The sequence below is a fragment of the Cajanus cajan genome, chromosome 10, assembly GCF_000230855.2.
Source record: "Cajanus cajan strain Asha chromosome 10, NIPB_CcT2T_4, whole genome shotgun sequence".
NCBI classification, from domain to species: domain Eukaryota; kingdom Viridiplantae; phylum Streptophyta; class Magnoliopsida; order Fabales; family Fabaceae; genus Cajanus; species Cajanus cajan.
Window position 1 is genome coordinate 45,546,606 of NC_138526.1, and position 17,645 is coordinate 45,564,250.

Here is a 17,645-nt window from a genome sequence, read left to right on the forward strand (position 1 = left end):
CTAAAATCCTAGAGTTAAGACGGCAGATTACACTTTTGAATGCTTTGGCTCTAAGGCTTAACCTAAAAAGAAACCCTAGTCCACCTTTTGGCCGGAACAATATTAATAAATTGCTGTCCGGTGTTTAATATTACGGATCAAAGATGAATAATGGAAATTAACCAAATCAAAGGATAGTTACTGTGAGGAGACTATCCACGAGAAATTAACCAAATTTATCCGTTTTGGAAATTCAACATAATAATATTTCTAAGGTGAGTTTTTGCAAGGATGAAACTATCCGCACAATCAAAGCATAATTAAGCACAACTTTTGGAGGAGACATAAAGTGAACCTAGCAATTAAAAATTGCTTTGCTATAAGCCACCGACGCAAGGGTAGGCATTCTTTGAGAAAATATATCATTTTTAGCTTCTAAATTTCTTCTAAAGCCACCCAGTTGTGATGACCTTTTGATTTTCTCTACAGCTTCTATCAATTAAATTAATTGTCAACCAATCATGCAGGTGGAGATGGAATAAATCAGATGTGTCACATTAAATTTCTGATTACATATATTTTAAGTTTATATGAATATGATTTAATTATTTTGTTTTAATCTTTATAAAGAAAAAAAATATATTTTTACATCTTTGACATTTTGTTAGTGTTTTATTTTTGTCGCTACTATTAAATTTAATTAAGACAACAAAAAGTACGTAATTTAAAATAAGATAATTAAGTGTTTACTTTAAAAAAAAATTTTACAAAAACAAACTCATAATATTCGACTGAATAAAACTTTGAATACAATGCAGAATAAAGTGAATGGAATGGAGGCAATGATTGTTCTTATAATTCCTAGCAATAGTATTAACTACTAAGTTAGCTTGCTTCCTTCTACGTTAATCTCATTTGAGTTGAGTTAGGAGGGCCTTCCTTTAGGACTAATCCATTTGATGACAAGAAGTAGTGTAGAGACTTCCACTTCAGTTACCTTTAGCAAGTAAAGCTTATGGTCCGAGTAGGATTTGACAAGGTGACCTCTTGATGTCAATGAAGGTCCATGTTACATTTGAGAAAACAGTGGAGGAGGGGTCCATATTTGGTGGTGTTGTAGTTTATGGTTATGTTGGTTGTGCCCATTCAAGGAAATATTCTAAGGCTTGGCCAATCGTGTTCCATGGATTAAGATATTTTTCCTCCCAAAGTTAAGTGTTTATGTTATTTCATATATTTCAAAGAATCATGGGGAATTCATTGACTTGAGTATGGTATCTAAGATGCAAAAGCTGCAGATAATATCAGTTTTAAGATAATGAGTTGAAATGTCGAATAATTAAATTATTTTTTAGTACATAATTTGTATGTAATATATTTGTCATTTTATATAAATAAGATAATTAGATATAATATATTTTTATGATTTATTTTAATTTGTAACATTGTTCTAACTTTTTTTAATTCATTAATTTACTTTTAATTTTTTAAATATTATAATTTACTTAAAAGCTTGTGGTATACTTTTATAATATTAATATCAAAAGTGTTAAATTTGAATCATGTAGTTTATTGTAATTTTAATGGATAAAAAATATAAAAATATAATAATTAAATTATTAGTTAAATGAAAATTGACAGTTTTTGTATAAGGAATGGATTTTATTTTATTTTATTTTTTGATTATATGAGGAATGGATTTCAGTAACACAAACCATCTACTATTGGCTTATAAAAAAAATCCATCTACTATTGATTGTTATCCATTATTAACCTGCATGTTTAAAATCCAACCCATTCTAAAAACGGTTTAAACTGGTTGAATTACTTTGTTGATCTAGTACAATTTTTTAAATGACGATATTTTTTAATATTTATCTTAAAGATTCAAAATAATAATAATATTCTAATTTTAAGTATAAGCAACAAATTGAATTATTCTTTAATTCTAATGATAAACAACAATTATTAGTAGAAACATATAATTATTTTTTAATTATTCTAATTACAACAAAATTTATCCTCCATTATCAACAAATTAGATTTTTTTAATCTTAAATAATGTAAAAGCAACAAATTGAATTCTTCTTTAATTTTAATTATTAACAACAATTATTAGTACAAACGTACAACTTTTTTTGTGTGATCATATTTTAAATGTGCCGTATGTAAGCATTTAATCACTAGGGCCTAGGTGGCCCAGTTGATTTCAATTATAGGCTTCTAAAGGTTATTGAAAGGACGTCCTCCATTGCAGTTTTGTTGAATATATTTCTCTCTTTGTTAAGTTTGATTATGTTCCTTTTTAAGAAATATGATCAAATGCATAACATGCTATCATATGTAATTCAAATGTTCCCACACGATAGAAATATACAACGACCTAGCTAGTTTTCTTGTATTCACTTTTATGCTTTTGTTTCTACATCTAAAATCAGTTTTACGAGTAGCAGTTGACACAAAAAATTTCTTAAAATCAATTTTGTTTCTTCTAACTAGTGATCTAAGAATATCAGTTACAGAATTAAAAGTGATTTTTTTATTATTAAAAAGTTGCACTAAAAATTATGAAAAAAAAAAACACTATTACTTCCTAATAAGAAAAATATAATTTAAATAGTTTAACCGGTCGGACATTAGTTAGTATTAATTCTTAATTTATTACAATTTAATTTTGTATAACATGTTTTAACTATAATGTCACATTATCCCTTGAAGGAAAAATAAAATTACTTTTTATCTTTACATATAAAATCGTTTTTACTTCATTGTTTGTCTCTTTTTATAACTTTTTTTAATTGTCTCTTATATTAATTATTTTTTTCCTATAATACCCTTCATTAATTGACAATTTTTTAAAGAAAAATAATATTAAATGCTGGAAATTAATGAAATAAAATATTGCTCTCTTTTATTAGAATTGAAAAAAAATGAGTAGACATAATTTCAAATGATTAATATTCTCTTTCTAAATATTAATTAATCAGGTCAAAAAAATTAAATAGAAAAAAAATGATTAATCTAGAAACTTATACATCCTGTCAATGCCATCCCCATTCCCCAGTTAATCAATGATAGTCAACATTGTTTCATATATATGCGTATCACATGATGGTAAATTAACCTCTTTCACACTACAACTAGATTACTCTATATGTTAACGTCATGAAACATGTTTGTCTCCCTAACAATGTCAAACTTATTTTTTTTTTGGTAACATAAAAAAATACTCATTATATATATAAACCCGCAATTACCTTACCAAGCGTGCATTCTCTTTGTATTCCCAATCATTTAACCTTCCGAGAGCAATAAAAAATGGCCTTGCCAGCAGGTGCCGAACACAGTACTCATGCATGGCGAACCTTACTAGAAAAATCACGTTCTAAGTTAGTTAACTTCACAAAGGTGGTAATAAAACTCGGAAAAGATGACCCCAGAAGGGTTATTCACTCCTTTAAGGTGGGATTGGCCCTAGTTTTGATCTCTATCTTGCAACATCTTCGCCCCTCCTTCTATGCTTTTGGTGACAACATTATGTGGGCGGTTCTCACCGTTGTTCTTGTCCTTGAATTTTCTGTTGGTAAGTAACTTTTTAGGACTCCTTTCAATATATATTTAATTGTGTTAACAAAAATGATATATATGAGCTAAGCTTTGTAACATTTTCAGGTGCAACACTCGGAAAAGGTTTAAATAGGGTGTTGGCAACGGGGTTAGCTGGTGCTTTGGGTGTTGGGATTCGTAGAATAGCTAGTTTTTCTGGGGATAAAGGAAAGGCTGTACTCACTTCAATCTCTGTCTTTTTCATAGGTAATTAGTTAATTATTTTACTAATATGTAATACACCATGCAATGTTAATACAAGAGTCATACTCGATTCTCATTGCATACGAAAACTCGTCGATTTAACGATAATCACAGGATAGTACAAATATAATTATTTTCGGATTCAATGAGTTAAAATATATACCCATGACAAAAAAAAAAAAAAAATTGTTAACATGAGAAGTACTAGTATTCTCTAACGCATTAATCTCAGCAAACACGCTTTTAATTTTTAAAATTTATAATAAAAAAACATGTAATTAGATTATGAGAGATTTATTAAATAATATGTGAGATTGGTCAAATTTTGCAATTCGCAATAAAATTTAACTAATATATAAAAGAACATGTTAAAAATAGTGTATTATATATATTTTTTTAACATTTATGACGTGCTAGTTCTCCTAAGTTCTCAAAGTTAATTTAGAATTAAGTGTTTAATGGGAATGGTTGTTTTCTATAATTTGCAGCTGGAACAGTGACGTATATGAGATTTTACCCGCGAATGAAGGCGAGATATGATTATGGAATGATTATATTCATATTGACCTTCTGCTTAGTTACTCTTTCGGATAATACAGAGAATGAACTATTAAAAGTTGCTCAAGAGAGGCTATTAACAATCATCATTGGGAGCTGTATAGCTATTATGGTATGTATTTGCATATGCCCTGTTTGGATTGGACAGGATCTCCATAATCAAATGGCTGTCAGTATGGACAAACTCGCGGACTTTTTGAAAGGTAATGTTATTTATTATTATTATTATTATTGTCATACCTATTTTTTTTTTTTATTTTTGTTGGAATTGTTATACCTAAATCTTGAACAATATTATCATCACGCTCTAATAATTTTGTACCATATGCATATAAATTTTTTTCTTTTGTACGGAAGTAACTACTAATTGGTGTATTTGAGATGCATTTCCTCTAACTCCTGAAAAAAATATTATATGGACTGGATTAAAGGGATCGGTCATCCTAAAATTAGGATTCATTTTTTGTCGCAAATATTCACTTGTAGCATACTATATCTCAATGGATTGACGTAATTTTTCTATCGCATGTACATTTCCATAATGGTGATGTTTCACTTTCGCTTTTTTTTTTACTATATAGAAAAGGACATTAAATGTTAGAGTAAAAAAAAAAAAAAGTGCTCCTTAAATCTCGTGTATCTGCCTAAGCATCTTAGAAAAGCATTTATCGTTTTTAAAATGTTGAACAGTTATATTAATTTTCCATACACTTTTTATATAATATATATATATATATATATATATATATATATCTTTATCACATTACTCATTTTGTTTCATTTTTTTCTTCTCTGACTTTGTCTCTTTTTTAATTATAGAAATAATTATAAAAAGATATGTAAAAATAAAAATTTCCCACTTCAGAATCCTGCTTTGAGTCGGTTAATGGGGAAGAGTCAAAATGCAAGTCCAAGTAACGACTGATCATAAATTTCATTCTAAACAAACCACTAGGACTACCTTTTTTTTTCTTCTCATTTATTATTGACTATCGAGAAGAGGATTCTTATTCAAGTTCATTTCTTCGGTCATCTTTTCTGACTCTCAAAAATAATTAAAATGCTTCGAAATTCTTGAGTTTGGTCATTGTGATTGATGCGTAATGGAATTCATTTTAGAAATGAGTTTTTGACTTTATTTTTCTGCTTGATCGATTTGACTAATTAATGTATAGGTTCAGTGGTTTTTTTCTTCCTTCACATATTGGTGCAATAATCCTTTCAAATCGCATAACCTTTTTACCCAAAATAAAAATAATGAAACTCAAAAATAATGAAAATAGTGGCCATCCGCAGGATTTGGAGATGAATACTTCAACAATTTAGAGAATGCAACAGAAGGTATGAGTGATAAGCCATTTCTCCACAGATATGAAAGTGTCCTCTCTTCAAAAAGCAGTGAAGAAACAATGGTGAACACCAATAACATTAATTAATTAATGTTCTCTCACATAACCTTTTTATCCAAAATAAAAATAAACAATACTCCATCAATTTATCTCATTAATCTTCTATATGTATGTTTCATTTGTTTTGACATGTATAGGCTGTTTTGGCAAGATGGGAACCTTGCCATGGCCGGTTCAGATTTCGTCACCCATGGAAGCAATACTTAAAGATTGGGAACCAAATACGGTTGTGTGGTTACAAATTTAAAGCTCTTAGTGTCTTCCTTCTTCGCTCTGACCAAGTATGCTATTTTAGTACTTCTTCGATTCTCCATTATAAATAAATAAATAAAACAATTTAACGTGTAAATGCATATATAGTTAAGTTGGTAAGTATATATACTAACATTGTTTTTTGTTCTTTGCCCTACAGACCCCATATGAATTTCGAAGCAGGATTCAAGAGTCATGCACAAATATCAGCATGGAATCTGGTAAAGCCCTCAAAGAATCATCATTGATGCTCAAACACATGGCGAAATCATCAATGCCGAATTCCCATGTTGCAAATGCTAAAAATGCTGCTGAATCTCTTAAATCCGTTCTAAGAACAAACCCGTGGGAAGGTGCTGATCATCTAGAGATAATACCAGCAGCTACGGTGGCATCACTTCTAATTGATGTTGTGGTTTGCGTTGACAATATTTGTGAAGCCGTTGACGAACTAGCAACCCTAGCAGACTTTGTGCCTTCTGATGAGTTGCTTCATCGAGGAACAGTGCAGCCAATTTCTGATCATGATGCTTCGGTTCATGTCATCAACGTTGCTGATGCTGAGTGACCATCAAGATTAATTACATGAAAAGAACGGAATTACTCATAATGATTGTAAACACTGACCAAGGAAATTGCTCAATGAATTAAGTTGTACGCACACAAAGCTGTTACAATAAAATAATTATTGTTTCTATTAGGTAATATGTCATCACTGTTGCTGGTTTGCATTTAGGCTCATTCAGAAATGTAAAAATTTAGCACACAAAGTGCATTATAATTAATGTTACTCCATGCGTCTCTTTTTATTTTTTATTTTGTCTTTTTAATTATTTTTTTAAAATAAATGACATTCTATAGTTTTAAAATTTTATTAATACTTTTTCTTAATTATACTCATTTAATAATATATTACTCATCAATATTATTCACTTATTTAAAAAAAAATGAAATACTAGAGTTGATATGATGAGATATTAAATAAATAATAATTTAGACTAATAAATTTATATTTATTAAATATTCCTTAGTTTGTGTGCATTAACAAGATTAATAAATTGGGATAGAGAATAATTAGAAACTAATAATTATTGGAATTTTGATAAAAGTATCAACAACATTAGTATCTCACATGTGTATATCTTATGTTTAAGAAATTATATATTTAATTTTTTTCTCATTGGAATCTGCTTACATGGCATACTGATTATCTTAAGTTAAATTTAAGTTTCATATTTTGTATAAAATATGAAAAATTATGAATAAAAAAAATATTGTTTACACCATGCCAGCAAACCGAGAAAAAAATGAAAAAAAAATCATTTTTTATTTAAAATATAGTAGCTTATGAAATTAATTAAACCCGAATACTCTTGCTTGTTGAAGAGGTTTGATGGAGGATTTTTTTTTTTCCAGAGAGAAACCTAATTGCAAATGAAATGCCTTATATAAGCATGATTTAGTACTATAGAACTAACAAAGATATACACAAGTAGGAATATTCTATATTTTTTAATTAGGTCGTTCAGAAAATATTTTTTTATTTATAATTTTTGAAAGAAATTAGTCATTATTTTTAGTTGTGTATATTTTTACCTATTTTACTTAAGAGATATATTGAATTGAGATTTTATAAAACTTTTTTAACCTAAAAAAAATCTTGTGAATTTTAAAAGGTTTTATAAGAATTTAATGACTTTAAGTTTTTTTTAAAAGATCTTGTAAAAATGTAATGACTTTAAGATAATTTTTAAAAGACTTCTTTAACAAATACTTCGATGTGAATTGTAATATATTTGTGTCTTAAGAATTTGTAAGATTTTTCGATGTGATTTCACAAATTAGTTGGATTTTAGCACATGCAACTCTTGAAAATGGCTTTTGGCCAAATTTAGTAAAGGATCGTGTTTTATTTATTTATTTTTTATTATCGTGTCAATCAAATTAAACCTCACCAAATAAAAAATAAATACCCTATTATTAAAATATCATCCATATTTATGAGCCTTACTTTTATGTGTACATGCAAGCACGAGGTTGGCTTGAATTAATTTTTTACATGAGTCAAAATGGAATTAGATTTGAACAACAGTTTCAAACATAAGATTAGCTTGTCTATTTCTAAACAAAACAAGTAAGCAACGTGCTGTGTTGAGGGGTGAGACTGAGACCATGAAGTTATGAAGAAAGTATGTTCTGACTTCTCGGTCTAAATTCTTGATGCCGTTCTCAATTAAACGTGTCAAAAGTCACATATTGTCATCGCATTCATTTCCACCAAATCAAGCCGCACGCGCATTGCAATTCATTGACTTGATTTTTCCTCCATTCCAGCATTAAAACTTTATGTTCAAGCACTTTACAACAATTTTGATGTCTCTACAACGTTGGTGGGAGTAATAATCGATTCAAATCCCTTCAACAAATTGTTAGAGATTAGGACGACTATGTTCGGTTTTATTTCTAACATGTTCAAATTGATTTTATGACGGTCAAATTCATATATTTGAAAGTAATTACTATAACAAAATAGATTTTTAGTGATATTTAATATGATTTTTAGTGGTAGTAAAAATTGCTACAAAATCTTTTACGAGCATTTTTACATTAGACATATATGCAGTGTTGCTAAAACATTTAGCGGCAATTATTCTAAATGGTAAAAACCTTTATAATGATCGAAAAAATGTATAACTTTTTGTGACATTTTTTACTTTCTAATCGATGTGAGACTTGTAAAATGAGTACAAATACTCTTTAATTACTTTATCTTTAGTTATTATTCATTTATATACTCTTTAATTATCTTATTTCTAATTGATGTAAGATTAAAGTTTTTCTTAATATATAATTGTCGTTAATAGTAAATTTTGGTGTGATATAAATATATTTTTAGTGACCATTATATATTAGTCATTAATATTTTTATTAAATAATAAAATAAATAAAATTAATTTATTATTGTTAAATAATTGTCAGTAAAAATAAATTTTGTTTTAGTGAATTATTAGAATCTGTTTCATTAAACAAAATTAATTTTTTTTTATTTATCTAAATTTATAATTATACGCTCAAAATCAATTTAGATAACAAATTTTTAAACTATATTTAATATCAAAATTGTACCGTGGTGGTCTTTCATTGGCCAATCCAAGGCACGTCATTAAAATACCGATCTAACATGCTCTTCGCACCTTAGTGCTCGAGCATGGAGGGCTATGTACCGTGGTGGTCTCTCATTGGCCGATCCAAGGCACGTCAATAAAATACCGATCTAACATGTTCTTCGCACCTTAGTACTCGAGCATGGAGGGCTATGTACCGTGGTGGTCTCCCATTGGCCGACCAGGGGCAGGTCGGTAAAATGCCGATCACACAAGAGGGACCCAAATATGGGGAGATTGACTAGCTCGCTCGGATAATCAATAAGATCCCACGATCCGTGGGAACGGTAATAAATACCGGGAGTTACGAGTCCATAATGGGGCATGATTTATGGGATCATAAGTGCGATTCATGTCTATAACGCTACACCGTTATATATAGCAATGATTAGGTCTAAGGAGGCAGGTTACTCTCATTGAATGTTCTAGATTAAGACTGCTACCAAGTTCTTTTAGCTCAGTATCGCTAAGGGTTATTGGGCGGCGGTCTCCAATACCGGAACATTTTGGCGCCCACCGTGGGGCAGGTAAAACTGCATCCCACACCCTTGTTGTTTGACGTGAGCGGAAGGTCATAATGACGAGATCTCTAAGAAGCAATGCGACAGGAACCAATATGGACAGTGCCGTTGAGGTCATAACTGGGAGCTCTGGCGGAATGGAAAATCCCATCCCTCCCGCCGGCGGCCACACCTTAGAAGAAGTCTTGGTCGCAATGAAAACCTTACGACGAGAAAATGAAGAAGCGCGATGCAGAGATTGGGAAAAGAAGCGGCGGAGGATTGACGATAGTGTGTTCGTCTCGGCCTTAGAAGAAAGCGACGACGCATCACAGGAAGACGCGGCCGCAGAAGACGCAGCCGTGGGATATAAATCGGAAACCTCCGATAGAAATCCACTGTCTCCGTCGTCAAAAATCCCCGCTGCCGCTTCCGCATGGTCTCCAATACCGGAACAAAAATTAAGTCCATATTTTTTATCATCTTAAAAAAAATCACGATACTTTAATTATATTAAAAGTATATCTAAGCACACTTAAACTAAACTATTATATTGTATATGAAAAAAAATACTTTTAGATTCAAAGAGATTATTCTTAATAAAAGAGCGGAAATACTCCTTGTAATTAAACGTGTAAAAAAGAAAAATACAACACGGCATATTGACAGTTATTGTCGTGAAGCTTTCTGTCAGTTTGTAACTCAAATTCATCCCTTAATTTTTTTTTTTTTTTTTTTTGCATCCATCCCTTATTATATTTGTCACTGAAATTACAGATAAAATGCCCCCATTTACTTGCAATTTGCATGCAAATAATTCCAAGGGTTGATCTATAATACAAATGTTTGACCCCTTACATTTTGGTGAATGTTTAATTTTCTAATATGTATACTCTTTAGGAGAACAATCATCGGGGAAAGTCTAAATTGTAAATAGAATATTGTTGGATTGATATATTGTCCTTTGGCTTTGGATTTATAGTTCAACAACTAACAACTTTGCCTGCAAAGACGGATCGGCCTACAGTAATTAAACTTTTTATTAATAGAGGAACACTCTATCTTCTATAGTACTTTCTTTTATTAATTATCATAGTATTTTATAAAATTAAAATAAATATATTTACAATATATATTAAAAATCTAAAAATATTTAACACCTTTTTACATAATGAAAAACTATTAACATAAAATATTATAAGATATTTAGTTTCATATATACCTATTATTACATTCATCCTTATAACAAGTTATAAATAACTTGTTATTTATAATAAGGATACACTATAACTTGTTTCTTATATCTTATAGTAAAAATAGGAAGTAGTATAACATTTATTGATACAAGGATCTTGGTAATAGATAATCTTTAAGTATTTATATAAGTATTTTTTTAGCCTTACCTAATGAATTCTTGGAATCCAAGCCACTTAAAGCTTTTTATAACAATAAAAAGTTACTTATGTATACCATTTAAAAATTTAAATAAATATTTTTAGAGTCACTATGAAATAAATTTAAATATATTTTTAGTCTCTAAAAAAATAACAAATTTTAATTTTGATTTTCATAAAATTTTTATTCCTCTAAAATTTAGAACCGTACTTTTTAGTCTCTAATATTATATAATTATTTTTAATTACTTATTTATTTATTAAAATACCAAGGAATCATTTCAAATGTTATCCACAATTATTAGTGATATATATTAGTATATAACATTTCAATTTTTTACATGTTTTTAAAATAAATATTATTTATTTATCTTTAAATCATTTTTAAGGACTAAAAATAGTAATATTAAATTTTTAGAGGATTGATAATCAATGAAAAATATTTTATAGAAACTAGAATCAAAATTTATTCATTTTACAAGATAAAAATATTTTACAACGACTAAAAACAATTTTTACAAATTTTAAAAAATAAAAAATAATAATAAATTTTTACATAACCAAAATCAAAACTCTCATTTTACATAAACTAAAAACATGTTTAACATTAAAAAAAATTATTAACCTTATTAATCACTAATATGAAATTTCTTGTCCAATCACATGTACCATCCATAAGATTCAAACCCTTCAAAGATATACTTTTATTCGCCCATAAGAAAAATCCCTCCAATATCATAACATGTATTGATTAGTTTGTTGCAAGTGTGATTATGAAGTTAACAAGATTCAATCGGCCTTGGAGTGATAGTGAAAGCCCAATACGGTATGGTTTTTGGAATTCTCAATACGGTATTAGTCACTTTATTTATATATTTATTTTTAAAAGTATATTCCGCACCGATATCATAAAAAAAATATTTAATTTGTTTGTCTATATGGAAGGAGAAAGAGGAAGATGAAATTTAGCGTTTGGGCCATCGAAAGAGGTCCATTGGGTGGAGTTGGGCATAAAAGGAAGCACAAGTGGGAAAGCAAAACAAAGCAGCATGGGTGATGCATACCAAATCGACGTTTTCTGGCACGAGGGAATGTTGAAGCACGACACTGGCAATGGTGTTTTTGATAAGGGAATGGATCCAGGGTTCTTAGACGTGTTGGAGAAGCACCCTGAAAACTCAGATAGAGTGAGGAACATGCTTTCTATCCTCAAAAGGGGTCCTATCGCCCCTTACGTTTCTTGGCACCATGCTACACCTGCTCTCTTATCTCAACTTGTTTCGTTTCACACTCCAGGTACCTACTATTTCCATCACCATCCATTCTTAGGATTCTCGATTTTGCTCAAATTTCGTGCTTTGCATAATTTCTTTTTTGAAATTTTATGGATTCGAGACTTGTCAGTTGCTAACAATGGAGAATTGGATATACAATTTAGGGCTCGGCAACATGACAAATGTATTGGAATTATTTTTAAATATAATTATATAAATTATAACTATTTTATTATATTTTTAATGAATTTAATTAATATATAATAATATTAAATCCTCGTTTCAGCGGTGTTTAGACTATGTGGAATGTTTATATATATACACGTTGAAGTATCCTTATATTCTAGGATTAAGTCTACTTAGACTTCTTCTATTCAATAACTCATGTTCTACATCAAATTTCAATGATCTAACTGTTTAAGTTAAAATTCTTAATGTATAGATCAAATCTACAAATTTTTAAAAAATTTAAAAATCATCTGATACTTCATTTCATTAATTCGAATCAATGTATAAAATAATTTATTCATTATCCTTTAATTTGAATTAATGAAATGAAGTATCAAATGATTTTTAAATTTTCTAAAATTTTACAAATTTGATCTATGTATTAAGAACTTTAAATTAACCAGTTGGATCGTTAAAATTTGATGTAGAACATGAGTTATTGAACAAAGTAAGTCTAGATAGACTTACTCCTAGAATAAAAGAATCCCTCCTCTCCCTATATATATATATAATATGATGAGAGATTCATTTATTATAAGAATAAATCTATTTAAACTTATTTAGTTCAATAACTTATATTAATGATAGAAAATGTTTTTTATGTTTTTATTTATTAGACACTTTAATTTATAAAAAATAACTATTTGCTCACGATAAGTTAAAGTCTTGAATTTGATAAAAAGAATCTTAAGAGGGATAAAAGATAATCTTAATGCTCTCAAGATGTTGAGAGTGATTAGTCTCCGATGAATAAATTAACTAAATTGTATTTTTGTTCTCTCTATTTTTGACAATTCACAATTTTGATCTCTATTTTGAATAAAAGATATTTAGTTTCTTTATTTTTAAAAATATAAAATTTTGGTTGATTTGATATTTGTTGATCATGAAATTTAAATTTTGATGCTGATCTCAGGGACGTGTGACTATTTAAGGGACATAATATTGAATTAAATGACATGTAGAAATAAAAGTTAAAAAATAACATTAAAATATATATATATATATATATATATATTAATTGACTGATTAATATTTATTTTATTAATAAATTTTATTTACATATATTTTTTTAAAATATTTTTATTTTCAAATATCATATAAGTAAATGTTACATTAATATAGAGGGACTAAAATTGTGAATTTATTAAAATAGTGGACTAAAATTACAATTTAGCCTAATAAATAATTTTTAAACATATTAATAATTATATTTTAGATATATGATAAATAATTTGTATTATAATAAAAAAATTTAATTTTTAATTATTGATAAATTCTTTAAAATATTGTAATTTAATTTAAAAATAAAAATGAAAATGAAAATAATAGATTAATATATCAAGAATTTTTTAAAAATACTGTTGTAAAAAAATTTAAAAAATTATTATTCGTGATAAATATTCTAATTTTTATATATACTCATAAAAAATTCTAATTTTTATATATAGACTATATATAGAGAATAACTTATTCCTAATAACAAAATTTAATACACTTTAATTCAAAAAAATTTAAAATAACAGTAATTGTTACAATTTGAAATAAAATATGATTTAATTTAAAATTAAATTTTAAGATAATATCATACACGTTTAAATATAAAAAATTAATAAAATCTTAAAAATCAGTTTCACTTTTATAAATTGCATCAATTGTATGTGGATATCACTATAGTATGTAACAAGGGAAGAGATAATATACTGATTGAATTAAGATTTAAGAGAGCAAGGAGAGTCTCATTCTCGTTGTCAATTTTACAATATAGGAATATACATAAAACTTGTACTTTCTTAGATGTTTTTCTACTATTCCTTAATCAAAATTAAAATTTCATCACAATAGTTCACAATATATATATATATATATATATATATTTTTACATTAAATGTCAACATAGATACCAAAGTGAAACTCTAAATAACAAAAAGATCTAAGATACTGGATTTAAGTTTTAATAATTGTCAAATGAGGGTTTACGTGAGCTCATGAAGCGGTAGACTAAGACTCAAACTTGTAAGTGCTTACCAAAAATAAAAATTAATATTACAAATATATTAATAACATATATATATATATATAATATAATATAATATAATATAATATAATACTCTTACACTTAGTATTAATTCAAAATTTCAATTTCATACTAAAGCAAAGTAGCAAACTATGAAATGACCAAATTATATATAAATTCTTAAGAACAAAAGTTACTGAAGTGAAAAAATTTCAACAAAAAAGGTTAATTTCTTCTTTGAGCCACGATAAAAGAGTACCTACAAGTGAAAAAATTACATTTAATTTCACACTCATTCATTCACTTCTTAAGTTTATGTGAGTTTACATGAGTTTATCTGATATTACTTTTGTTTATTCATAAAAGAGTTTGACAATGAGTTAGCTTGTTTTTTCTACCTAAAATTGTAAAATTCTGAGAGTGTGATAGTTAACTCGAGAATTTAACATCCATGTTTGTGATGGATATAATTTCTGGATTCATATGAAACAGTGCATGACATGGTTTCAAATGTTGCAATTTCCTAGAATACGTAAATGAACTGGTAGAAGCTGATAAAGAAGGGGGGAAGATTTTTTGTGAAGGGACATTCTTGAATCCTGGATCATGGGATGCTGCCCTTCTTGCTGCTGGGACTACCCTGTCTGCAATGAAGCATTTACTGGATGGGAATGGAAAAGTTGCTTATGCGTTGGTTAGACCCCCTGGTCACCATGCTCAGCCTTCTCAGGCTGATGGCTACTGTTTCCTTAACAATGCAGGTTTAGCAGTACAATTGGCTTTAGATTCTGGGTGTAAGAAGGTTGCAGTTGTAGATATTGATGTTCATTATGGAAATGGCACAGCAGAGGGGTTTTATCGATCTAATAAAGTTCTTACCATCTCTCTTCATATGAATCATGGATCATGGGGTCCATCTCATCCACAAAGTGGAGCTGTTGATGAGCTAGGTGAAGGAGAAGGTTATGGCTATAACTTGAACATTCCTCTACCAAACGGAACTGGTGACAAAGGATATGTATATGCCTTCAATGAGTTGGTCGTTCCATCAATAGAAAAGTTTGGGCCTGATATGATAGTTTTGGTTGCTGGACAAGACTCTAGCGTAGTAAGTTATTATATTTATCATTTTTTGCGGTTCCCAATCCTTTCTTTGCATCTAATTGCCAAGATTATATTTGGACATGATTTCCTGCACTCAGATAAATTAAAATCTGATAAGATACTGGCACATGAATTCAAGGGACGGATATAGTTTTGATATGAAAACAAAGACAAATGCAATGGAAACAGACAGATAGAATGAGTGTTTAAAAAAGATTAGGGAGTTTGATACCCTCCATCAATCCAAAAGTGGAAAAATGTTTTGCTGAATTTTGAACAATGGACATAAATTCTCAACTGGTCAAGTTATTATGATCTGTTAATATGATAATCCCAAAAGTATACATGTCATGTTTCTGTAAATGGTTATTTGAAAATGGCAAATCTCACAATAGTTTTTTAGGTTCTCTTTGTTTTGAAAAAGAATTACATGTGGGTTTCTTCATGATTTATTTAACAAAAGAGTAAATTACACTGATAACTCTTTAGATTTTGCAAGATTACAGATAAATTTCCTGTTTTTTCTACTCCTACCCTAACTTCTTTTAACTGTTTGAAAAACATGATACATATACTTCTTAAATATTATATTAATTTTCATTAATTGTTCGAAAAACATTGTGCTGTGTTTCTTATAAGAGATGTTGCTTAAAACATTAAAAAAGAGAGAAGATCATGTGTACTCTCACGAAATTTTGCAGTGCTTGTGTAATTTACTCTTTAATGAATGGTAGCTCTGATCTGAGGGTGATTAACTGATTATACGAAAAAGACACAGTACTGATGTTTAGGTATTTATTTATTTATTATTATTAACGGTTTTGAACTTTTTGACCAGGACAAATAGGCAATGTTATAACTAGGCAATCCTTCCAACAATTGCCTTTTACTATTGGTCATTAGTTTATAGCATGTTATAAATAATTAAATGTTTCCTTTCCTTTCTATCACACAAAGATTGATTGCATGAAAATTAGAGCAATTGCACCAATATCTTCCTTAACAAAAACCTTTAATCTGCATCATTTTTCCTTCACGTAAAGAATTGGGAAAGAAACTTCTTGTATATGACTTGATGTGACAGCAATTAACAGTCTAATTACATGATTCACACTTATTTTTGTTGGACTGGATTAATCCCCCTAAATGTTTGCTTCAAGGTTATGGAATTTAAAAAAGTTGCATTTACTAACATTATATCCTGCATGTGCCTCCACAGTTTGATCCTAATGGAAGGCAATGCTTAACCATGGAGGGCTACAGAGAAATTGGGCGGATTTTTCATCTTCTTGCAACAAGGCACAGTGATGGACGCCTTCTAATTGTCCAGGAAGGTGGATACCATATCTCATATTCTGCATATTGTTTACATGCCACACTTGAGGGGGTTCTCAACCTACCAAAGCCTCTACTACCAGATCCTATTGCTTATTACCCAGAAGACGAGACATTTCCTGTCAAAGTTATAGAAGCCATTAAAAGTTATCAAAAAGATAAAGTGCCCTTGTGGAGAAACTCATGAGATACTTCTTCCAAAACCTTATGCCCATGTTTGATTATTGGTAAAAAAAACTATTAGAGATAAGAAGGGTTAATATTTATCATGTATGCTATTTTATATTTCTACCTATAAAATGTCACATCAATAAAATATACTATTTTATAATAGGGTATAGTGTGAACATAAAAATAACTAGTGTAAAAATATAAGTTATTTTGGCATATAAAAGTGGATAACTTGCACCACATCCAAAGTAAGGGGAACCGTAATTAGTGGAGGCCTGTTAGTGGCACTAATTGAATCTATATATGATGTTGAGCCAATTTTGATCTTGGAGGAACCGTAGAAAAGAAAAAGGTGTAAACAGACATGTCGGCTATATATGATGCAATCTGGTATGAATGAGGATTGCGGGATATGAGTATACTTGGCTTGATTTGACAAAGCATGATTAC

At 28.8% G+C, this 17,645-nt stretch overlaps 2 protein-coding genes across 2 annotated transcripts; both read left to right on the top strand.

Annotated features, from left to right (window-relative positions):
* Window positions 1-3,297: 3,297 nt before the first annotated feature.
* Window positions 3,298-6,576, top strand: LOC109788746 (aluminum-activated malate transporter 8). Its single transcript, XM_020347563.1, has 6 exons — window positions 3,298-3,562; window positions 3,652-3,792; window positions 4,278-4,550; window positions 5,644-5,759; window positions 5,894-6,037; window positions 6,169-6,576. The coding sequence occupies exons 1-6, from the start codon at window positions 3,298-3,300 to the stop codon at window positions 6,574-6,576; spliced, it is 1,347 nt and encodes a 448-aa protein (XP_020203152.1).
* A 5,392-nt stretch (window positions 6,577-11,968) lies between these two features.
* On the top strand, window positions 11,969-17,357 carry HDA08 (histone deacetylase 8). Its single transcript, XM_020347571.3, has 3 exons — window positions 11,969-12,362; window positions 15,113-15,693; window positions 16,909-17,357. The coding sequence occupies exons 1-3, from the start codon at window positions 12,116-12,118 to the stop codon at window positions 17,209-17,211; spliced, it is 1,131 nt and encodes a 376-aa protein (XP_020203160.1). The 5' UTR covers window positions 11,969-12,115; the 3' UTR covers window positions 17,212-17,357.
* The last annotated feature ends 288 nt before the right edge of the window (window positions 17,358-17,645 follow it).